At 47.2% G+C, this 23789-nt stretch overlaps 1 protein-coding gene across 1 annotated transcript in view; it reads left to right on the plus strand.

The window, feature by feature from the left end:
• Positions 1 to 23789, plus strand: part of PRKDC (protein kinase, DNA-activated, catalytic subunit) — a 150763-nt gene that overhangs the window by 40615 nt on the left and 86359 nt on the right. The window contains exons 26-39 of the mRNA XM_004615377.2: positions 337 to 444; positions 2899 to 3125; positions 5229 to 5323; positions 7906 to 8005; positions 9756 to 9889; positions 10995 to 11249; positions 12642 to 12865; positions 13536 to 13744; positions 14278 to 14410; positions 15367 to 15525; positions 16852 to 17055; positions 18661 to 18846; positions 20057 to 20161; positions 21471 to 21638. Coding sequence (XP_004615434.2) covers positions 337 to 444; positions 2899 to 3125; positions 5229 to 5323; positions 7906 to 8005; positions 9756 to 9889; positions 10995 to 11249; positions 12642 to 12865; positions 13536 to 13744; positions 14278 to 14410; positions 15367 to 15525; positions 16852 to 17055; positions 18661 to 18846; positions 20057 to 20161; positions 21471 to 21638 — 2307 coding nt within the window. The remainder of the gene's footprint in view (positions 1 to 336; positions 445 to 2898; positions 3126 to 5228; positions 5324 to 7905; positions 8006 to 9755; positions 9890 to 10994; positions 11250 to 12641; positions 12866 to 13535; positions 13745 to 14277; positions 14411 to 15366; positions 15526 to 16851; positions 17056 to 18660; positions 18847 to 20056; positions 20162 to 21470; positions 21639 to 23789) is intronic.

Here is a 23789-nt window from a genome sequence, read left to right on the forward strand (position 1 = left end):
TAGCCGTAGTTTTCTATGTCCTTGAAGGGTGCTAAGGGAATTTTGATGAGGTTTGTATTGAATCCATGCAATACTTTGCATAGGATGGTTTTTGTAATGATGCTGATTCTTCTAATTTAAGAGCATGGAATGTATCTCTCGTATTGTTTTCTATTTCTTTTAATAGTTATTTATAGCTCACACTGATTATTTTGCCAGGACAGTGTATGAAGTGGAAAAGGAACCAGTTCAGGACTAGTAGTAATAGTGCTTCATGTTGCTTCTATCACTTAAGTGGAACTGTTTCATATGAATTATCTCACTGTAAATAATAAGCAAGTGATTTTGTTTCTCCAGGTTACAAGGCAGCTGTATGAGCCACTAGTCATGCAGCTGATACACTGGTTCACAAACAATAAGAAATTTGAAAGTCAGGATACTGTTGCCTTACTAGAAACGATATTGGTGAGTAATGATTGATTGCTTTTCAGTTATTCCTACTGCCTAGTTATGTTTTGTTCTTATTTAGAAATTAAAGAAAAGTTCAGACAGCAGAAGAATATAGCACCTTCTTGTTTACTTTTTCTTTTGTCTTAGATTGATGAAAAGTTATTTTAATAAATAAGTTGTCTTAACTATGGTTCTTAAAATGTTTATCTTTTTATTTTTCTTTTGACCATACTGTTTTGTGCTCAGGGCTTGTTCCTGGCTCTGCACTCAGAAATCACTCCTTGTGGGGTTTAGGGGACATATGTGCTGCCTATGTCAGACCCAGGTCAGCTGCATATAATGTAAACATATTATCTGCTCCCCAATCTTTGGCCCATATATATGTGTGTGTGTGTGTGTGTGTGTGTGTGTGTGTGTGTGTGTGTGTGTGTATTAAGTGATAGTTTTATAAGCTTGTAAACAGCTATTCACACTTTTTTGGTTCTCTGGGTTTCTTTTGGAAGATGGGATGAAATTAAGATTGTGTCTGTATCGTGAGAGGAAGGAGGCAATGAAGATAACTTTGGACTTCTGCAGAATTTCAGTGTTCTCTTTACATAAGGGATTTATAATGTAGGAATTAGCTTAAAAGTAAAAAATAATTTTTGGATTACCCAGTTTCACCCTGCCAGCCCTGACCCCGACGTGACACAGAAGGTAGGATGTTTGCCTTGCATGTGGCTGACCCGGGTTCAATTCCTCCGTCCCTCTCGGAGAGCCCGGCAAGCTACCGAGAGTACCCCGCCCGCACGGCAGAGCCTGGCAAGCTCCCCATGGCGTATTCAATATGCCAAAAACAGTAACCAGAAGTCTCACAATGGAGATGTTACTGGCGCCCACTCGAGCAAATCGATGAACAACGGGATGGCAGTGCGGCAGTGCTACCCAGTTTCACCCTGCATTCCGATTCAGCTGCTGAACGTTTGGCCATTGGTTCGCCAAGAGCAGTAGGTGTATGTTCAGCTAGAGCTTCAGCAGTCTTTTGAGAATTTCTGTTTCTATAATGTTCTGAATTATAAAACGTCTGTGTTGGGGACAGGGCGTTCCCAGAGGGCCGGCCGACCACCCCGGCGGTGTTGGGGCAGGGCATGTGGAGCCAGCGAGTGTGCTGTGCCCCAGGACCCCCCTCGTCAGCAGTCCTCCACAAGAATTCGTTGTTGTTTTGGGGCCACACCTGGCGATGCTCAGAGCTTCATCCTGGCTCTGCACTTGGGATTCACTCCGGATGATGGGCTGCCGGGTTCAAACCCACGTGGTCTACATGCAAGGCATACGCCTCCCTGCTACACTGTCATTCCAGCCCCCGTAAGGGTTTTGTCAAGTACCATCTTACTTGGTCTTACCTAAGAGTTTGCCTTACAGTTTTGGTTTTATTTACAGATTGAATTTGAAATCAAACCTCCCAGTTGAACATATGACAGATTTTGTTTAAACTTGTGTCCTCTGATTCCATCCTTTTGCAAGTTGATGGAGATTTGAATCTTTTATTCTTTGTTAACTTTGAAGACATTGGGAAATTGAGAAGAAATACAGGCAGAGGGAATAAAGGCCCTAGGGACTGGATGAGCTCTCGAGGAGTGTGGCCGGGTGTAGGTTTTGTGTGCTCTGGAGCTTTGTGGCAGGTGGGGCTGAACAGCAGAACACTGCACACTGGGCAGAGACTCCCCTCGGTGTGCAGTGTGCTTCTTCCAGTTAAACTGTATCTAGCCCTACGAGGGAGAGTGCCGAGAGGGAAGGAGCATTCCGATGGCCTTTGCTGTTCGCTGTCGGTGTTTGACCTTAGGTGATAACTCTTACAGAAAGTGGCGGTGCCTGGCCATGCCCAGGCCTGCTCTCATCTTAGTGCCAGGCCGTGCGGTACCTGCCAGAGTTCTGACCCAGGGTTCTGACCCAGGCAGGCCGCCTGCATGTGAGGGAGCCCGTATTGCCAGCCCAGGGTGGCTCACTTTCTGTACTCTGAAAAAATGAAACATCTCAGATGCTGTTGTAAGGCAAAATGAAATCAACAGGAAAAACCCTTAATGTTATAGCTATTGTGTGTCTTTATAGAAAGATTATTTTGTGATATAAAGCATTCTCTCTTTTCTTAAATTTTTCAGATTCTTAGTTTGTCCAGTAAATTATTTTCTTTATATTGAAAGAAAATTGCCTGCATGGCAGAGCCTGGCAAGCTACCCGTGGTGTATTCAGTATGCTAAAAATAATAACAAGAAGTCTCACAATGGAGATGTTACTGTTGCCCACTTGAGCAAATCGATGAACAATGGGACAACAGTGCTATAGTGCAAAAGAAAATTAATAGTAGAGCTCTGATTCGAGACAAATGTGTTCACTAGGGTTTACCTGAATTTTGCCCTCAGTTAATTTCATAACATGCTCTGGTTGTCTTCAGCATAAAGTCAGGGTATTTTCACTTTGTGTTTCGTTCAGGAAGGAATTGTGGACCCTGTGGACAGCACTTTGAGAGATTTTTGTGGCCGGTGTATCCAGGAATTCCTTAAGTGGTCCATCAAGCAGACAACGCCGCAGCAGCAGGAGAGAAGCCCAGTAAACACCAAGTCACTTTTCAAGCGACTCTACAGCCTTGCACTTCATCCCAACGCTTTCAAGAGACTGGGAGCATCCCTTGCTTTCAATAACATCTACAGGGAATTCAGGTAAGCCGCCTCGTGCCTGGAAGGGCACAGCCAGAGCTTTCTGGCTCCCATGGCGATCCCGTGTTACGGACCCGTCTGTCAAGTGCCAGATGCTGTGGCTGCTGGGACGTGAGTTAAGATCCAGTTTTCACCTAGGAGTCTCCTGGATATGCTAACATAGTATCCAGCCGTCCTGTAAGGGAGCAAAGGCGTGGCGCCGAGCACAGCGAAGCATCTGCCCGGGCGGGCTATGGAAGACTTTCCCGGGATCGTACTGAGGGAGTCAGCCAGAGCGTTTCAGACCCCAGGCCTGGGCAGGGCTGAGAAACCATGGTGCCACCGCCGGGCGGGGAGATGGCTAGGGGCTCGAGTCATGCCGACCCGCGTGAGGGTCTGCGTTCAAGCCCCCCGCCGTGCTGGTCCCCTCTCCCCACACACTCGCACTGGCCCCTGAGGACCTCCAGGCCTGGACACTGAGCTGCCAGACTTCTGGGAGTGACCGCTGGCCGTCCATGGACGCATGGGTCAGGGACCTCGCAGCTCGTAGACTGCAGTCAGGTTCGGAAGGGAGCCTGGAGAGGCCGAGGAGGACACTTGCTCGGTGACGTTACATGTAGGTGACGCTCTGCTGCCGTGGGGCAGGGTGGCCCGTTGGATGACTTCTTCAGACCCACTGGCCGGTGCGGTCTGAGTGGGACAGGGCAGAGCCCCAGAGCCCCAGGGAAGAGGCCGGGAGCGCGCCCGAGAGTCTGACCCAGCTGGCACGCACGAGCCCAGGTTCCACCTGGGCACTGAGAATGATTTCCCGGGTCTTGTGAGGAGTGGTTTCCGAGCACAGAGTCAGAAATGAGCCCAGAGCACAGCTGGGTCCCCACTCCCCACATTAAAGGATACTCGGGGGCTGGAGAGATATTTAAGCTAAGTCATGCATTGCATGCAGGAGGCTGGGGCCCCTTCCCCGAACACTGCCGATAGGACCCCTGAGCACAGAGCTTGGAGTAACCAACCCTGGAGCATCCAGATGTGGCCTAGAAGAGAAAGAGGAGAGGAGAGAAGAGAAAGAGAGAGACAGAGATAGAGACAGAGAAAGGGAGTAGGGACCCGCATGTGGCTTCAGAGGCCCTGGGCCCTGTGAGGTGGCCTATGACCCATAGCACCACAAGTCCTGAGATGCTCTGCTTCCTCACGGAACCTGGGTGCTGGGTGTGGCTGGGCATGTCCCCTGGCCCCCTGAGCACTGCTTGGAAGCCCTCACCCCTCTGGAAGAAGATAATCACATTCGTTTGTTTCTGCACTCTTCCTGCTGGTATTTCTGTACAGGAGGCTGAGGCAGGAACTCAGAGCTCTCGGCCGGAGACCATGCTCTGTGTGCAAGAGGCCCAACCCCCCTCGGCCCCCGGTGGCCTTAGGGCATAGGAGAGCAGCCCTAAGTAGCCCTAAGTAGTAGGTAAATAGGTAAAAGCATAAAGAAATGGAAAGTATATGGGCTAGGCACCCTGGTGGAAACCAGGAAAGTTTGTCCTGGAACACAGCTGCCATGAGCATCTGCCCTCTGCCCTCGACCGCTGTGACTTTGCTGAATAATCATTTAACAGCACTGGGTATGCTTGCAAAAGGCTTGGAGGTAGTGCATCTTTGTAGAGGCCAAGTGTTTTAAAAGTCATTAAAAATACAGTGTCAGGTCAGGACTCGGTCTTTTTTTTTTGGGGGGGGGTCACAACTGGCGATGCACAGGGGTTACTCCTGGCTCATGCACTCAGGAATTACTCCTGGCGGTGCTGGGGGACCATATGGGATGCTGGGGATTGAACCCGGGTTGGCCATGTGCAAGGCAAACGCCCTACCCGTTGTGCTGTCTCTCCAGCCCCCAGGACTCGTTCTTGATGCAGGAGGGGGAGGAGGTCTGGAGAGCAGTTCTGAGTGCTCCACGTTGCAGGGAAGAGGCGTCTGCCCTGGAGAGTTACTTTAGGTGTTAGGGTTGGAATTATTAGAGAACATTTTTAAAAATGTAAGCTCTGTGTGTACTTTTAAAATAACATTAACTCTTACTTATTCCTTATATTAACTAATTTCTACTTTATTGTTTCCTTAGGTGAGACTCAGTACTTACTATTTATTTTATAGGGAAGAAGAAACTCTGGTCGAACAATTTGTGTTTGAAGCCTTGGTTACATATATGGAAAGTCTGTCCTTAGCACATACAGATGAGAAATCCTTAGGTGGGTCTTAATGTCGCTTTTCCTTCGTGTGCCTTTCTGTTTGCCTTTTAGGTAGAGCTTTTCACTTGGGGATTAAGCCTGGGCTAGTTCTCTCATAGACAGTGTTTTCTTTTCCTCCCTTTTGGGATGGTGATTGTGAAGGGAGATTGACTCCTCGAGTCTGAGATCCAGTCTTTGAGAGGTTCCTCCATGCTTCCATGGAGAATCTCCGTGTGTCTCCGAGCCCTGGCTGGTCAGAGTTCGTGTCCATAGCCGGGGACGGCCTTACTGAAGCATCTGTGCTTAACAGTCGCACAGGCTGCACGAGGCTAGATAAGCTGGGAAAGTACGGAGCTGGGAGTACAGTGTTTCTGCACCTCTGATGATGGTTCGAGAGTAGGGAGCAGTCTTGGTATAAGGCTTCCATAAGCGTTCTTTGGGCCGGAGGTAAGAAACCACAAAGCTACATTGTCGTGAGTGGCCTAAGTAGCTAAGGGAATAAGAAATTGTAGTCCTTATAGTTAAATTTGGTCAGGAGTTGTTAGGTACATCAGAGAAGTCTTGATGATGCTAGACTTCAAGATAATTATTTGACTTGGTAGCTGGGGATGGGCATATGAAAATAGAAGGGGCTGATTTAGTTATCATGGTGAACTTGATTCTTCACATCAGTAGCTTACTTTCAGCCAAATACTAAACACTTGGTTCTGTCATTCCATTGCCTAAAAATTGTTTCATTTTTCTGATCGCCTATAAATATGATTGCCATTCAACAAATGAACTTTTATTCTCTTTTTGGTTTTATTTATTTTGCTTTTTGGGTCATACCTGGCAATGCTCAGGGGTTATTCCTTTTTATTTATTTATTTTTTATTTTTTATTTTTTGAGTCACCGTGGGAACAGTTACAGGGCTTTTAGGATCGAGTCTCAGTCATACTATGTTCAAACACCCATCCCTTCACCAGTGCACATGTTCCACCACCAATAACACCAGCATACCCCCCTCCCACTCCCCCTATGCCTGTGTGGCAGTTGATTTTCACTTTCCTCTTTCCTTACTTTGATTACATTCAATTTTCTACAGGAAACTCACTATCATTATTTGGAATTTTCCCCCCAACAGTCAGACCTGTCGGAATGGCATCATTAGATTGTATGTTTTCTAGTTGGTAACAGAGAGCATATGATGTTGCACAGTCACAAAATCGGCCGCCCGGTTTTGGAATTCCGGTATTAGGTCCAGAGGTATTTCTGCCAGCAGCTGCTGCATTCTGAGATTGGTTTCTGTGGCGCTGGGCTCATGGCTGTTCTGGAGTGGAGGAGCTGTACATGGGCGACTGCTCGGAGTCTCATTTGGACTGGAGGCAGGGCCGGTTCTGCCTCCCCCATCGCAAGATTCCCCATGCATCCCGTCCCATCACTGCAAACTCCTACCTCTCTGTCCAGTTGGTTCTGAACGGTGGTGTTCACCATGGTGTCCAGGGGGGAAAAGGCCAAGGGACAGAAACCCTTCCCCTCCCGGGGCTTCATGGGGCCGTAGCCTAGTTCAGCGTCCAGGAGTACATCTGCCAGCAGCCACTGCGTTCTGAGATTGGTTTCTGTGCCTCTGGGATAATGGACGCTCAGGGGTGGCGGAGCCATTCCTGAGCATGTATTTTGTATATCAGGAAAGGTCTGGAGGTGTCCCAGCCCCGCATACGAGAGCCATGTTAGTAGAAGCTCAGTGTCACCGGGGCTCCATCTGGAGAAGGTGTGCTAGCTGTACCTTCTCCGTCTGGCACCCCAGTGTTGTGGGCCCGGTCTGGAGTCCGGAACAATCTCCAGCTGGCGGTGCCTGCCAGAGTGGCCCGAATTCTTCACTGAGGGGTTATTCCTGGCTCTGCACTCAGGAATTGCTCCCAGCAGTGCTTGGGGGACCATGTGGGTTGCTGGGGGGTTGAACCCGGGTTGACTGCTTGCAGGACAAATGCCCTACCTGCATTACTGTCACTCCCAAAACTTTATTCTTTAAATTCGAGGCCATCTTGAAAAAGCACTGAAAGAAAACTTGATTTCAGAGCTCAGGCCATGCTCCGGGATCAGTCCTGGCATGCTCTGGGCACATCTGGGATGCCGGGAATGAACCCAGGTCGGCCGTGTGTAAGGCAAGTGCCATCCCCCCTGTGCTGCCACTCAGCCTGAGTGTCCTTCTGAGTTTCTATTTTCCTATGCAGTGGCTCTATTAGGTGATAGTATTGCTTGAGCTACGTAAGAATTTGAGCCTGAATATGTCAGTGATTGTTTCAGGTTGTCGGCTCTGACGTGCACTGAGGGTTGGTTGATTACCCTGCACAGCGAGAGCCACGTCAGGCTGTTCTGTGAGGCTGTGCGTGGCTGATAGAGTGTGGACCAGTTTGGGGAACTGATGTTATTGTTCTGCCTCTGCACCCACTATTCTGCCATCTTAAATACGGGTTTTGTTTTTGGACACACAATGTAAAACATTTCCTTTTTTTTTTTTTTATTTTGAGGGAAGGAAACATACTAACTATAAAGTTACCTTTTATATAAAGTAGGCCAATAAACTTGTAATGCTAAAAATAACTGTTTTCTTTGAGAATAGGTACAGTTCAGCAGTGCTGTGATGCCATCAATCACTTAAGTCGCATCATTGAAAAGAAGCACAATTCCTTAAACAAAGCAGAAAAGCGTCGTTGTCCAAGGTATGTAGTGCTTTTTTTTTTCTATTTTTCTACATAAATTAAATTCTCGTTTAATAAATGAGAAGCTAGGAGGAATGTGTGGAATTAGAATATTTTTCTAAACAATTGTGGAGGTTGGAGGGGTACATTTTCCAGAGAAATTGAAAAGCTTAAAGTTTGGAATTGCTTGGCTTAAGACAGAAGCTTGATCTCAGTTGGGATGGTGGGCCGTTTGAAAATTAGTTTTCTAACCAAGGCATTTATTTTAGCTGCTCTGGTTTTGAGTTTAGATGTAACTAGAATATCTTAAACTATTTGGAGTAAATGTGGTTTTGCAAAGAACTGACATCAAAATAGAATTTTGAGCAATATTCACATCCCTCAAAAGAGTAGAATTTAATTTTGACAGATATGAAATCGTAGAATTATGAAATTTACATGAAAATTAAGATGAGACAGTGACCAGTGGCTTCTGCTAGGTATGTCTCTTCTCATATAGGGGAGAGGTGTGGTGTGTGGACTTGCACTGTATTTATCACTCTTAACTTTCTGGGTCTCTGATGTAGCATGCATCAGGGCTCCCTGTGGGTTTAGTGAAGATACGCCTTCTTAGGCCCTCGGCTCTCCCTCAGAATCTGTTTTACAAGGTCCTCACTGACTCCAAGAATTTTTATTTCTCCCCAAATTATATCCTGCTGTTGCAGGGAGTCCAGGAATTGCAGTTTAAGAGGCATTGCTTTAGATCTTGAATCTCTTTGTTTCCAAATGATCAAAAAGGGAATAAAGTACCTGGTGCTGTTCTTTTACGAAAAACTTTTGGGGCCGGCGGTGGTCAGTGCTCTGGCCTTGCATGCTGGCCTTGCATGCTGCTGATCTGGGTTTGATCCCCAGCATCCCATATGGTCCCTTGGCCCTACCAGGAGTGATCCCTGAATGCAGAGCCAGGAGTAAGTCCTGAGCATTGCTGAGTGTGGCCTGAACTTTAAAAAGTATTCAAATATTTTACTTGATTAAAAATAAGGACCCCAGAGTTAGGACGTGCCTTGTACTGGCCTTGTACACGATTGACGGTCCCTGTGCAGGATCAGGAGCTAGGCCCTGAGCACCTCCCAGTGTGGCCAACCTCTCTCCCACATAAATAAGTAAATAGCAAAAGTAAGGGACTGGAGAGAGATTTCAGGGAGCTCGAGCACCTGTAAAGAATTGTGGAGAGGGGGCTGGAACTATAGCACAGTGGGGAGGGCATTTGCCTTGCACGCTACTGACCTGGGTTCGGTCCCCAGCACCGCCAGGAGAGATTCTTGAGTGCAGAGCCAGGAGTAACCCCTGTGCATCGCTGGGTGTGACCCAAAAAGCAAAAAAGAAAAAAAAAGAATTGTAGAGAGAACAGTAGGGGACTGGAGAGAGTCTAGAAGCACTCACCTGTCCTGCTCAAGGTCCTTGGTGCCATAGAGTGCATCCCGGTGACCCCAGCACCAGTGTCCCTGGTGACCTCCAGCACTGCCCAGCCCGAGCAGCACTCTGTCCCGAGCACTCTAGCACTGGTGGCCCTGGGTACCAGGGGCACTGAAAGAAAAGGGAAGGGGCACTTAGGGCCTGCTTAAGCTCTGGTGTTCTGGTTCTATTCTCATGGTGATATAGTGACGATAAGTGGGGTGCTCTTAAATGCTGTTTCTAAGTGTATTGATGTGGCAAAATCGAGTTCACAGTTCCTGTACTGAGCTGAGTGCTAAATACTGGTGTGTGTTAATTACATGTTTTCTCCACGTAGAGGATTTTCGCCTGGTGAACCGTTGTCCCTGCTGAATCTGGTCCAGTGGCTTTTGGCCCAGTGTGGGAGACCCCAGACAGAGTTCCGACACAAATCCCTGGAACTCTTTTACAAGTTTGTGCCTTTGCTGCCAGGTATGCGGTCTTTACTGTGGGTTTGCTTCACCAGGACTGACACCAGCAGTCATGTGAAATGCACCCTAATATAAAACGCACTTTTCCCATTGTTTAAATGAATGCAGTGACTCATGTGTTTGTGACTCACTGAGAGGATAGCAGACAAGGTGCCTGCCTTGCACCTGGGCACCCGGGATCCATCCTCAGAACCATACGGTCTCCTGAGCTCCTCGAGGCGCAGAGCCAGAGGAAGCCCTGAGCACTGCCGGGTGTGGCCCAGGCCCCCGAAACAAAAAATGTTTCTAATAAATAAGATTTATACTTATAAAAATGTTTTAATAAAAATTATGTTTCAGGGCCGGAGCGATAGCACAGCGGGTAGGGCGTTCGCCTTGCACGCGGCCGACCCGGGTTCGATCCCTGGCATCCCATATGGTCCCCCAAGCACTGCCAGGAGTAATTCCTGAGTGCAGAGCCAGGAGTAACCCCTGAGCATCCCTGGGTGTGACCCAAAAAGAAAAAAAAATTATGTTTCAGATAATCTGTGTAACAATAAATTATTGTTGATAATTTGTATAACTTGATTAATTATGACTGCATGTTTCAGAGATTGATAGAAGGAAATAAAAAAATGCTGTTATGTTGGGAAAATGATCAGAAATTTAGAATTTCCCTGTATCTTCCTATTCTACATTTTCAGTTTTCTACTCAGAGGTAAAGAAGAGAGTAGTTGGGGCTGGAGTGATAACACAGCAGGTGGGGCATTTGCCTTGCACACGGCCAACCCAGGTTCAATCCTCGGCATCCCATATGGTCCCCCAGCACCTCTAGGAGTAATTCCTGAGTGCATGAGCTGGGAGGAACCCCTGAGCATTGCTGGGTGTGACCCAAAAAGTTAAAAAAAAAAAAAGAGAGTTGTTACTTTCTGGTTATTAAAATGACACTCAGGGGCCGGAGCGATAGTCCAGTGGGGAGGGTGTTTGCCTTGGTCTGCAGCACAGATACTGAGAGGTCATCGTGTGTGTCCCTTTGCCTCCTTTCAGCAGGCAGTTAGTTCCAGGGTGGTCCTTTCCAACTGCCTTTGTCATAATGGTCCCTTCTCTATTCGTGTTTCTGTTCACAGGCAGCAAATCCCCTTCCTCGTGGCTGAAAGATGTTCTGGAGAAAGAAGGCCTGTCGTTTCTCATAAACACGTTTGAAGGGGGTGGTGGCACCCGGGAGCGACCCTCAGGCATCCTGGCCCAGCCAACCCTGTTGCATTTGCAAGGCCCCTTCAGTCTCCGGGCGGTGCTGCAGTGGCTGGACATGCTCCTGGCCGCTCTCGAGTGCTACAATACCTTCGTGGAAGAGAAAACCCTGGACGTGGCTGAGTTTCTCGGTAGGTCACACGTGCCCCTGGCTCCCGGTGTCCAGGGCTGGAGTCAGTGGGGAGGACGAGCAGGCTTTGCAGATGGCGCCTCAGCCAGTGAGGAGGAGCAGAACACGAGGCCTCAGGCCAGCATCGCCCAAGGCCACCTGTGCTGCTTCCGTGTTCTTTCCACGGGTTCCTGGGGAGGCCTTTATGAAATACTGCTTGAGCTTTTCATCTAGTTCATTACAGAAGTTTTTCCTGACATAAGACTGTACGATCTTATTTCTGTCTTTGTATATTTATTTTTTAAATTTACTTGCCGTACCCCCAACTCCTTGTGCGTTTTCCCGGTGATACAGTAGAGTGTTGTTGCAGCGGGCAGGATTGAAGGTGATAATAATCTTGGGTGACAGTAATATTTTGGGTATGCAGGTTTTGTGCCTGAAATCTCCAGGCTTTGTTGGGGTCAGGATGGGCTACCTCCCCCACCTCCCCGTGCCTCCGGAAGCCTCGGCAGTCACATCCACACCCCAAAATTACCACCCAGTTGAAAAATGCTAATCAAGCCTCACCTTCCTGATAAAGATACTGAGTGCCCTGAGCAAACACCGTGACCTCTGAGCACCCGTGTTGCAAATCACAATGCACAAAAGGAGAAAGGGAGAAAAAGAAGGTGCCTGCCATTGAGGCAGGCAGGGGTGGTGGTAGAAGGGAACATTGGTGCCGGGAAATGTGCACTGGTGGAGGGATGGGTGTTGGGACACTGTGTGACTGAAACCAAATCATGATTAGCTTTGTGATGGTCTATCCCACAGTGATTCAGTTAAAAAAAAAAAGGGAAAAAAAGGATATTAGAGGAGTGTCAGGCACGTTGGTTGTGGTGAGGTAACTACACATGAGTAATTACACATGAAGGCCATAAACTTTTAATACAGTATCATAAACACTTTTCTGTAACTTGAGAGCTTGCCCAGCAAGCTACCAAGAGTACCCCGCTCACACAGCAGAGTCTGGCAAGCTACCCGTGGCGTATTCGATATGCCAAAAACAGTAACAAGTCTCATATTGGAGACGTTACTGGTGCCCGCTCGAGCAAATCGATGAACAACGGGACGACAGTGCTAAAGTGCTTCCTTTACAATAAAAATGAGTCTAATACTGCTCTCTGTTTTTGTGAATAGCACTTAACAATTAAAGCCTAATCGAGGCTACAGTGAGTTCCATTCGGGTGGTATTAATTTTGAAATTTCGAAGTAAGAAATAACTGCTATATTTTTTCAATTTTTTTAACACTTATTGGGAAAACTTTTGAATTTTGACTGAAGTATATCGTGCCTACACTGAAATACGGAATGATACGTGACATCCATGTGAGTGGGGTTAGGAGAAGCCGACATCAATACCACCCTCTTTCTGCAGGTGCTGAGGCGCAGTCTTCCCTCTGGAAAGCAGTGGCCTTCTTTCTAGAAAGCATTGCTATGCACGATGTGACAGCCGCCGAGAAGTGCTTTGGCTCGGGGGAGGCAGGGGACAGCTTCAGCCCTCAGGAAGGAGAACGGTACAATTACAGTAAATGCACGGTGGCTGTGCGCCTCATGGAGTTCGTCACCACGCTGCTCGGTGCCTCTCCGGAGCGCCTCACGGTACGTCACGCCAGCCGTGGCACTGGCAGGCACAGGAACGGGAGCTGTGAGGAACGCTTTGACCTTACATCTCTCCATAGCCATCGAAAATAGTGAAAAACAAGCAAGAGGCATGGGCTGTATTTCTCTGGTGTAGACAAAACGTAAAACGGTTTTCCCTAGTGTTTTATTAGGTGCTGCCTTTTACATTATGCTCAAGCATCTGTTTGAGAAAATAGGTGTTAGTAAATGCCTGTGACTCTCTTGAGGCTTTGCAGCTCCGGCAGCCCGCCCAGTTAACACAGGCAGAGCACAGGTGTCAGCCAGGCGCTTTCCCGGGGATCAGCATTGTCCTTGCCAGGGCTGATCGCAGACGGATTGTTGCATTGTTTCCTACTGCCTGCGAGTGCGTCCATTAGAGCCCGTGGAGGCCTGCTTGCTTGCTTGCGTGCGTGTGTGTGTTTTTGTGTGTGTGTGTGGGGGGAGGGGGTGCTTTCTCACTGGCACAGTAGTTTTGTTGTCGCAGCAGAACTGTGTGACCGTCCAGATCTAAGTATTTTATTGTCCAGCACCTTACAGAGGAAGATGCCAATTCCTGCCCTAGTCAGGCAGAAGTTGCCAACTCCTGGACTCTAGTGGAAGTCTCAGTGCTGACAAATAAATGTGTTTTCATTGAAATAACGTTCCGCAGCCCCTGGAGAAGGACGTGTGTAGCAGAAACCTCATGACGCTCCTGGTGGAGACCGTGTGTGAGCCCGCAAGCGTAGGCTTCAACGTGGCCGACGTCCTCACCATGAAGCACCTCCCTACTGTGTGTGTGAGCCTGCTGGCCGCGCTGAAGAGGTCCCCCTACCGAGACACCCTCGAGAGGCGTCTCCAGGAGAGAATCAGCGCTCAGAGGTGGGCTGCTGATGACGCCCGGTCCTTACTGGCCTTCAGGTCTCTCCCGCTCTGTGCTCTGGCATCTGCCTGTGTGGTTTCTGCAGGCCCGCAGAACCTTCAAACAAAGATTTCTATCTGGGGCCGGAGCGACAGTACGGCGGGGAGGGCATCTGCCTTGCACACGACTGACCTGGGTTTGCTCCCCAGCACCCCATAGGGCTCCCTGAGCACTGCCAGGACTAACCCCTGAGAATCACCAGATGTGACCCAGAAGGCCAAGAAAAAAAAATTCTCATCAGTGGGTGTTTGGTACTATAGGCCAGTTGTTGGGGGTCTCCTCGTTAGCAGGCTCCTGCCAGCACCTGCTGGGAGCTAGCCCGGGCGGTGCCAGCCCCCGGCTGATTTCCCCGTTTCCCGTTTGTGGGGGTATGTGAGGGCGCTCTCTGCTGATAGCCTGTGTCTGTTTTCCAGGGCCGCGTAGTTAGAGTTCCAGGGTGCTCTCGTATTTTCCCGGCTCTCACCTTGTTTCTCTGTTTCTCTGCTGTGACCAGCATCGAGGAGCTCTGTGCGGTTGACCTGCGTGGCGCCAGTGCCCCTGGGGACAGAACCAGGCTGGCGTCCATCGTGGCAGCGTGCAAGCAGCTTCAGAGGGCTGGATTTCTGCACGCCATCTTGCCATCGCAGGTAAGCACCGGCAGTTTGCTTTCATAACTTGACTCTTGGTAAACAACTGAGCTTTAATTTGTTTCTTGGGCCACAGCCAGCGGTGCTCAGGGCATACTCCTGACTCTGTGCTTAGAAATCATTCTTGGCAGGGCTCAGAGGACCAGCCCTGGGGATCCGACACTGGCCAGTCACATGCACGGCAAGTCCCTGCCTCCCATACCATTCCTGTGGCCTGTCTAATCTCTCTTAAACATTTAGTATGTAGAGGATATGAGTATGTGCCGAAATGCGACTTATAGAAATACTCCAGAAAAAAGAGGCGTCACCTAAACGATGAAAATAAATATGAAAGCAAACATTAGTCTGTCTATATAAAGTGAAAATAAAGGACATTTGAAAGTTTTCATCCGTCTTAAGAACTTTAGGGACCAACTTTTTCTTTTTAATTGAATCACCGTTAGATACAGTTACAAACTTTCATGTTTGAGTTTCAGCCATACAATGATCAAACACCCATCCCTCCACCACCCATGTTCCCAATATTAACCTCCCTACCCCCCTTGCCACCCTTCCCCCTGCCTTCACAGCAGACCAACTCTTAAAGCGTTCTCGTAGCTTGACGTCAGAAATGAAAGTAAAGCGTGGACAGAATGGAGGGGCTGGAGAGAGTACAGTGTAAGGCTCTTGCTTGGCTTCAGTCTCTGTCACCACATGGTCCCCTGAGCACCAGCAGGGTCACTTCTGAGCATGAAGCCAGGAATAGCCCCTGAGCACCCGATGTAGCCCACCCCCAGTCCCTCACCATCACCTACCCACCCCCAACAAAGGGAAAACAAAGCAATGAACATTTCTCTGGTAATCAGAAGGGAGTTGTCATTACCATGTATTTTCTAAAAAATTAATGAGAAGTATGAACTTGTGTGTTATTACGTAACATCTTATTGCTTGATGTTTCAGCATTGACTATATTTTAGTCTACAGATGAGCATCATTCAGTTGGCACAAAACTCCTGTTCCTGGTTTATAAGAGCATTGCACCTGTAGAAGAAGGACAGTGTCTGTCTTTGCTGGACCCCAGCTGTAAACGAATAGCCAGTGGACTTCTGGAATTGGCCTTTGCTTTTGGAAGAGTGGTAGGAAAAATAGAATTATGCTATTCTTTCCTAAGGCTATAAATATAGAGCTTGATAACTTGCAGTGTGTCTCTAAAATCAGGGATTTAGTAGGGTTCTTAGCTGCTCAACTATTGTACTTGGCTTCAACTAACTTCAGAGCATCTTTAAAAATGTTTAAATGAAAGTAATAGGTCACAGTATTCTTTTTTTTTTTTCTTCTTGGGTCACACCCGGCAATGCACAGGGGTCACTCACTCCTGGCTCTGCACTCAGGAAACACCCCTGGTGGTGCTCAGGGGACAATATGGGAAACTGGGAATCGAACCCAAGTCGGCCACGTGTAAGGCAAACACCCTACCCGCAATGCTATCGCTCCAGCCCTGGTCACAGTATTCTTAAAGTGAGATTTTGTCTGTCCCACTTTATTTCAGGACGAATTAGCATTTTTGTGAAGCTAGAGTGAACTATTTCGGCCGTGTCCTTCTTACCCTAGCTTCTCAATCCTAACTTTTTAAATTTTTGGTATTTGGGTTTTGGGCCATCTGGTAATGCTCAGGTCTCACTACTGGCCCTGCATGCAGGAATCACCTGCCCTGCTCAGGGGACCATGTGGGATGCCAGACACCTGATGTGGGTCAGCCATGTGCCAGACAGATGCCCTTCCCGCTGTAGGCTGCTCTGGCCCGTGACCCTAACTTCTTCAGCTGTGGGTTGCAACCACATTTGGGGTCGTGAAACTTTTGAAAACTTTGTATTTAAATGAGTTTACTTATGACTTATTATCAGCAAGTGCTTGATATTTGTACTTACATATTCGGTTGCACGCAAGATCTTATAGGTGTTCCTCAGGTGAAAAAGAGTTGAAAGTGGAAGAAGTTTAAGAAGTTTCCAGATACCTAATTTTGGGATAGCCCATTAGGATCATTCCAGGTCCTTCACAAAAATGTCTTTATGACTTTTTAAACCATGCAAGGGAGGCCCCAGCCCCTGTCGTGACTTAAATTCTGCAGCCAGGCCTGTGGGTTCGCTCGGTCCCGCGCCCTTTCTCTCCTCCTGAGCAAACACCTTTCCTTGCTCCTCTGTGCATTTAATGGGAACAGATTACATATCTGAATTCTCTGAAATTACTCAGCCTTGCAAGACAATCGATTTTCATCAAAGTGTCAATGGGTTTCCTGGGAAGTTAGCATGAGCGTGTCAGTGAAGATTGCTTCGCCTGCGGCCAGGTCCTCAAGCCTGGGCTGTTTTTAGACCTCTTAAGTGCTTTTACTTTCCAAGTGATGAGCTGGTCAGTCCCCTCTGTAGCGTGCTGGCTGCATTACCCTTCTCTTTCCTGCCTCCCAGACTGAGCACCTTGTAAATATCCTCCTGTCCCACGCCGAGTTGTCCCTGCCATCCTCAGGAGGCCTGCAGAGAAACGCCGTCACTTTCCCCCACGGAGAGTATTTTTATAGCTTGTTCTCAGAAATCATTAATGCTGAGCTGTTGAAAAGTGTCGATGATGCTGTGCTGGAGCTCATGAAGTCGTCTGAGGCTAACCCCAAAATGGTAATGACCTTTTCCTTTCCGTTGTTATTTTCTGTCCTTTTTGTGTTGCATGCGGGGGTCCTTCCCTGTGGTTCTGGGGGTGTCAGGCCAGGCAGTGCCTGAGGGTGTAGCACTGTGAGGCAGGTGTCAACCCCGGAGTCGTGTTCAGGCCTCCAGTCAGTTTTTTCTCACGATGCTTGTCCAGGCATGGCCATGTTTCTGAAATGGATTCAGTGATCATTAAAACAGTTTATGTTGCTTATTCCCACTAAATGACTGACGGAATGATCAAAAAGTACTCTAGGAAAAGAAAATAGGTGACAGTTGTTGCATCTGACCACGGGAGCGTTAAGTCCTTGTCTGAGGGTTTACTGCGCTGTTGCTGCAGGCAGGTAAGCTCCCGTGTTAGTGAGCTTCTCGGGCTCTGCTGCACTCCCGTCCAGTCCCGTGTGCTCCTTCTGGGATGTGAATATTGTAGAGTTTGGGGTGTCGCATGGCCGTGAATGTGTCATGCACTCCAGAAATCTGGAATATTTGACTGGGCAGCCCAGCTCGAGGCACGGTGGCAGCTGTTGGGCCGTGGGTCCAGCTCGGGCGTTGGGAGTCCAGGCACTAGCGCCACCCGCCCCCGGCCCACGGTCGCCTGCAGGTCTCAGCTGGGACTGGACATGGCAGAGTTTTCGCCATAGTTGATCTCTTCCAAGATTTCATGATGAGACTCTGGGGCAGGGCCGTAGATGAGCTTCCACGCGGTCGTGGTGGGACGTGTGTCAGGCGGCCACTGTGGCTTCCGAAAGGACGGGGAAACGGTGGGGCGGGGTGGGCTGTGGCCTGCCTGACGCTGGGAAGGTGGTTCTGGCCTTCACAGCCGGAAAGCTGGTGGACCTGAAGTGTCCTGCAGGCGAGCATCCCTGGAGCTGGGTCGTGAGGTGGTGGAGTCTGGCGGGAGGCGTGGTGGCACTCGTGGGGGCAGGTGCGGCGGGAACTTGCCTGCTCCCCTCAGTTTGGGGGTTTTAATGATGAGATAGGTCGAGCATGTGCTAAGCAGCAAAGAAAACAAACTTCAGGGAGAACAGAATTTTGGGTTTTTTTTGTTTTGTTTTTGTTTTTGGGTCACACCCGGCGATGCACAGGGGTTACTCCTGGCTCTTCACTCAGGAATTACCCCTGGCGGTGCTCAGGGGACCATATGGGATGCTGGGATTAGAACCCGGGTCGGCCGCGTGCAAGGCAAACGCCCTACCCGCTGTGCTATTGCTCCAGCCTGAGAACAGAATTTTGTATAAGAAAAATATGGGTAGAAAATTACTTAGATTATCCTGTGAAAAAATATTTTGGATGTCATGGTAACAGGATTGTGTGCGTGTGGGAATATGAATACGTGTACGTGTGGGATAGAACAGAGATAATTTTTCTTATAATAAAGAATGAGAGTAGGATGAGTACAATCGCAAAAATGAGAATACTTAAGTTTTTCATGTCAATTTCTTTAGACAAGTTTATATTAAAAATTTAAGAAACTGTGAAGTGTGTAATGATTTCAGAGTAGCATTTTATTTTCCACGAGTAACTAGAATTGGAGGTAAGGTTGGCTGCATGTTCTCAGTTGTTGGACTCACCTGTTAGGTGAGCACCGTTCTGAACGGCCTCTTAGACCAGAGCTTCAGGGACCGAGCCACCCAGAGACACCAAGGGCTGAAACTCGCCTCGATGATCCTGCAGAACTGGAGGAGGTGTGACTCGTGGTGGGCCCAGGACTCGGCTCCAGAGAGCAAAGCAGCAGTGCTGACACTGTTGGCAAAGATCCTACAGGTATTTTGAGCAGCTTTAAAATGGTGTCAGAGACCGCGGGTTCCGCCCAGCAATAGAGTAGAAGCTTCCCGGGCATAAGGCAGCACTGGGGCTCAATTTCCAGCACTGGGAAAAGTAATCAAAAATTCAGTCATCTTTGTTGTTTCGTATTCTGTAACTTGTATTTTTATTTATTTTTTGAGATTTTTTTTGGGTTATACCCGCCAATGCCCAACGGTTACTCCTGGCTCTGCACTCAGGAATTACTCCTGGCAGTGCTTGGGGGACCCTATGGGATGCTGGGAATCAAACCCAGGTTGCTATCGCTCCAGCCCCTGTAGCTTTACTTTCAAACATTTTATAATGGTTTCTTCTTTTAAATTTTGCTTTGGGGCGATGCTTGGAATCAAATCTGGGGCTCCTGCATGTAAGGTTCCAGCTCTTCCAGTCATCTCCCTGATCCTGATAGAGCTTTCCTGAAAGTTTATTGGCTTAATACACAGAAAACATTTTGACTGGATAATTTCTGATTCCCTTTCATTTTATGCTAGTCCTGTTATTTTGCTCCATCTACCCGTGGCGTATTTGATATGCCAAAAGCAGCAACAATAAGTCTCACAATGGAGACATTATTGATGCCCGCTTGAGCAAATCGATGAGCAAATGGGATGACAGTGATACAGTGATCATTTTTAGCTCATACACTTCATTTTTCATTTAAAATTTCTCTATGGTACAATTTTGAGGGATCTAGATGGCTGCAGTGCTTGGCCCAGCAGCCTGTGTGTTTGTATATGTAATATATATAAATCATAATAATTATATGTAAAAAACATTTTAGTTTTTTATAATTTTAGCTTTTAGGCCAAGTCTAGTGATGCTTGGAGCATATTCCTAGCTCTGTGTTCTGGGATCACTCCTGCAGTGCTCTGGGAACCCTGTGTGGTACAGGGGATTGAATTCAGCCCTGCCACATTCAAGGCAAGGACCTTAACCACTGCACTGTCTTTCAGGCCCTTCTTATACTTTGTTTTATATTATCTTTTTGGTGTGTGTGAAGATACATTGCCTTATCAGATAATTTTAAATTATCCAGCACAAAATTTGTTGAAATACTTTTGAAGCCCAAGAACATATTCATACTTCTGAAATTAAAGAATATAAAGAATGTTTTAAGGAAAGTTGGAGGTATAATATAGAAATGTTTCATTTTTTGTTTCTTCTTCCTTAGATTGATTCCTCTGTGTCTTTTAATGCAAATCATAGCACATTCCTTGAAGTTTTTAAAACATATGCTAGTATACTTGTTGATCCAAAACTGGGTTTACACTTAAAGGTAAGAGATTATAAAGGCTTATATTCAGATAATATTCTTTGTTATTTTACATTGTATAGTTTTGCATTTTTGTGATTTTTTTATACTTAATTTTAATTTTTAGAAAATAGAAAAGTTTATTGAGAAGTAGAAGAGAAACTCCCCGACCAGGGAGTCCTATACCTATACTTGGTATAGGACTAAGTAATTTTTTTTTTGTTATAGAAAATTCTGAACATATTAAAGTAGAAAGGACTAGCACAATAACTTCCCGTGTCCCAGTAACCAGTCTGAATAGCCGTGGCATTGTCCAGCCACCCTTTCCCGTCACCTTGAAGGAGTCCCCAGGTGTCTGGTTACCTGCTCTGTAGATGCTTCAGTTTATCTTTACAGAAGCAAAGCCTTGGAGCCAGGGAGGGGGTCAGAGGGCTGGAGTGCATCCCGGGCGTGAGCCACATTCTCCAGGCCCACCCCACTTCCAGTACCACCAAGTGGGCTCTGGGGCCTCTTAAGCCTCTTGGTACAAACAGCACCAGATTAACAGCCTGGAGCACTAAAGCCAGCAGACCAGGTACATACACCGAGCATCCCCTGGAGAGGCACCGGGGTTCCAGAACACTCCCCGCAGGCCCACTCTCAAATAAAAAGGAAAGTCCAGCCCAGCGAGAGCACCAGGCTTAGGTGAACCTTCACTTGTCTTTGTGTGGGTAAAATTCCAGTTGCCATTTTCTCTCTCTCTCTTGTTTTGTTCCATAGGCCAATCTCATGGTGCTTAGATCTTATGCTGTGTTCAGGGGATACCCCGAGCTGGAGTATGTCCTGAGCACCTCCAGTTATGGCCCCAAGCAAAACAGACTCCCCCCCCCCCAAAGTCTTTCCCATATCAAACTAATTAGTGTATTTCTGTTGGTATCTTACTTAATTTGTTGAAAAGGAAAGGACATATAGAATCATTAGAATTTCTCGTTCATTTACCTGTTTATAGTGGCAGGTCAGCCCACTGACCTTTATTTTTTAATCAATTAATTTTTGTTTGTTTAATTTTGGGCCTCATATGGCGATGCTTAGAGCTCACTCCTGACACTGTACTCAGGGATCACTCCTGGCGGGCGTGGGGATCCATTTGGGGTGCGGGGACTGAATTCGGGTCTGCTATATGCAAGGCAGGCGTCCTACTCTGTCCTGTCCTACTTCGAGGCTGAATTATTCTGAAGTCACTCATCAGATTCACGCAGATCCTTATCTGCAAAATCTTTCAAAACCAGTCATTTGATTTAATCTGTTATCTATGGGATGTGGGTGTCACTTTGTGCGTGCGTTTGCTTGGCAGGGTCAGGCTGTGATCCTTCTTCCATTCTTCACCAATCTCACTGGGAACAGTCTGGAGGATCTGAGGCAAGTTCTTGAAAAGTTCATTGTTGCTAATTTCCCAATGAAGTCCGAAGAATTTCCCCCTGGAACTCTGCGGTACAACAGCTACGTGGACTGCATGAAAAAGGTTAGTGGGCCTTATTTTTTTGCTTGGTTGTTGTTTGGCAGTGTCTGGAACTAAACGTGCCACCTGAAGGCCATGGAGCCACTCCCAGCCCTCAAAGGTTAGTAGTTGTGGGGAGTGCTTGAGATGAAAACGAGCTGTTTCCCTGTTACAGTCTTTTAAAATTTTTCAATTGAATATCCATGAGCTAGACCCTTACGAAGGTGTTCATAATAGGGTTTCAGTCAGACAGTGATCCAGCACCCATCCCTCCACCAGTGCACATTTCCCACCACCAGTGTCCCCAGGTTTCCTCCCACCATCCCCCAGCTCCCGCCCTGCCTCTAGGGGAGGCACTTTTCCCTCTTCCTCTCCTTTTGTGCATTATGGTTTGCAATACCTGTACTAAGAGGTTTGTTTGTTCAAGGCAGTCAGTATTTTTATTGGGACTATAAGGCTGGAGTAGCTTTTCAATTGGGTGGCAGCTTTGGGGTGTAGATGTGACTGCCAAGGCTTCCAGAAGTACACGGAGGTGGGGAGAGGTAGCCTATCCTGACTCCGAGAAAGCCTGGAGATTTCAGTCACAAAACCCGCATACCCGAACTTTCAGCAGATTAATATCCCGGTGAGGTCCTTCTGAGACAGTGGACTTGTTACATTCTTGTTGAGACATCAATGAAATACTTAGAGTTACAGATGTGTTATGATCTTAAGAATCCCATTTAATTTCTTTTGAGAGCTGGTTATCTGTGGAAGCAGATTTGTATCTGAATTCTTTGGAATTGAGTATCTCTGAGTTGTAAATTGTCTGTTTTTTTTTTTAAAGTGTTGTGTATAAGCTTTGAAGAACAATACCAAAAAGCTACAAAATACTACCAATATGATCGTTTCTACATTGAGTATTGGTCATTTGGGAAAATTTAATGTTTATTTACTTACCATTACTTAACATGCAGCCTAAATATATCAGTGGGATGTAAAGGGAAAAGCGCCCAGTAAAGGCACTAATTCCTCATGAATTTCAGAGCTGGGGAATCAAGAGAGGGTCTCCGTGCTGGGGTGGGTGGGGACTGGGAAGGAGTCCTGAGTCACTGTGCGTGGACCCCTGTCATTGACAGTACTGCAAGTCATGGTGCTTTGAATAAAATAAAATAAACCACGAAAGTGCGTTTTCTTTGACCAAGTAATATCATTCTTCAAATTCTAGTCTTTGAAAATATTTATGTTTTATTTATTTATTTTTGCTTTGGCTGTGCCTGGCAGTGTTCAGGGCTTGCTAGTAGCTCTGTGCTCAGAGATTGCTCCTGGTGGGGCTCGAGACCGTATGGGATGCCAGGGATTGAGCCCGGGCTGGTCACATGCAAGACTAACATCCTACTGGCGGTGCCATTCCAGCCCCCAAAGTGCCTAGAGATTTAAGTACTAGTATGGGTGTAGGTGTAGTATGTAAATTAGCAAACTATAATTAGACAAACTAGTAATGAATAGTTAAATTCAATTTTACTTCATTAATAAAATATTATAAAATCACTGAAAACTATGCTTTCAAAAGCTGTTCAGTGATATGAAAATATAAAATATAATACTGGGGACAATGAACATTATTATCTTCTTTTTGTTTTGTTTCTGAGACACACCCTCCAGTGCTCTCAGGACTTACTCCTGGGAGGCGCAGGGGACCCCGTAGGTGCCGAAGGGGGGTGCTGGGTCCATCATGTGCTCTGCCCGCTGTACTATGGCCCCCTGGATATTCTTGTCTTGTTCCTTTTCTGGTTTGGGTGTTTTGGGTCACCTGGCGGTGCTCAGGGCTGACTCCTCGCTCTGCTCTCAGGAATCACTCCTGATGGGGCTGGGGGACCACATGGGATGCCAGGCATCAAGCCCAGGTCAGCTGTGTGCAAGGCAGACACCCTCCCTACTGCACTGTCACGCAGCCCCTCCTGTCCCCGTTACAGCAGCAGCTTTCGGTTTTTCGTCACTGAATAAGATGTTGTGCTTCCTTACACAGGCCATTTTTTCACTTATTATTATTAGTTATTATTATTATTATTATTATTATTATTTTATTTTTATTATTTTTGGGGGGTCCCTCCCTTCCTTCCTTTCCTTCCTTCCTTTCCTTCCTTCCTTTCCTTCCTTCCTTCCTTCCTTCCTTCCTTCCTTCCTTCCTTCCTT

The sequence above is a fragment of the Sorex araneus genome, chromosome 2 (assembly GCF_027595985.1).
Source record: "Sorex araneus isolate mSorAra2 chromosome 2, mSorAra2.pri, whole genome shotgun sequence".
In the NCBI taxonomy this organism is placed as follows: Eukaryota; Metazoa; Chordata; class Mammalia; order Eulipotyphla; family Soricidae; genus Sorex; species Sorex araneus.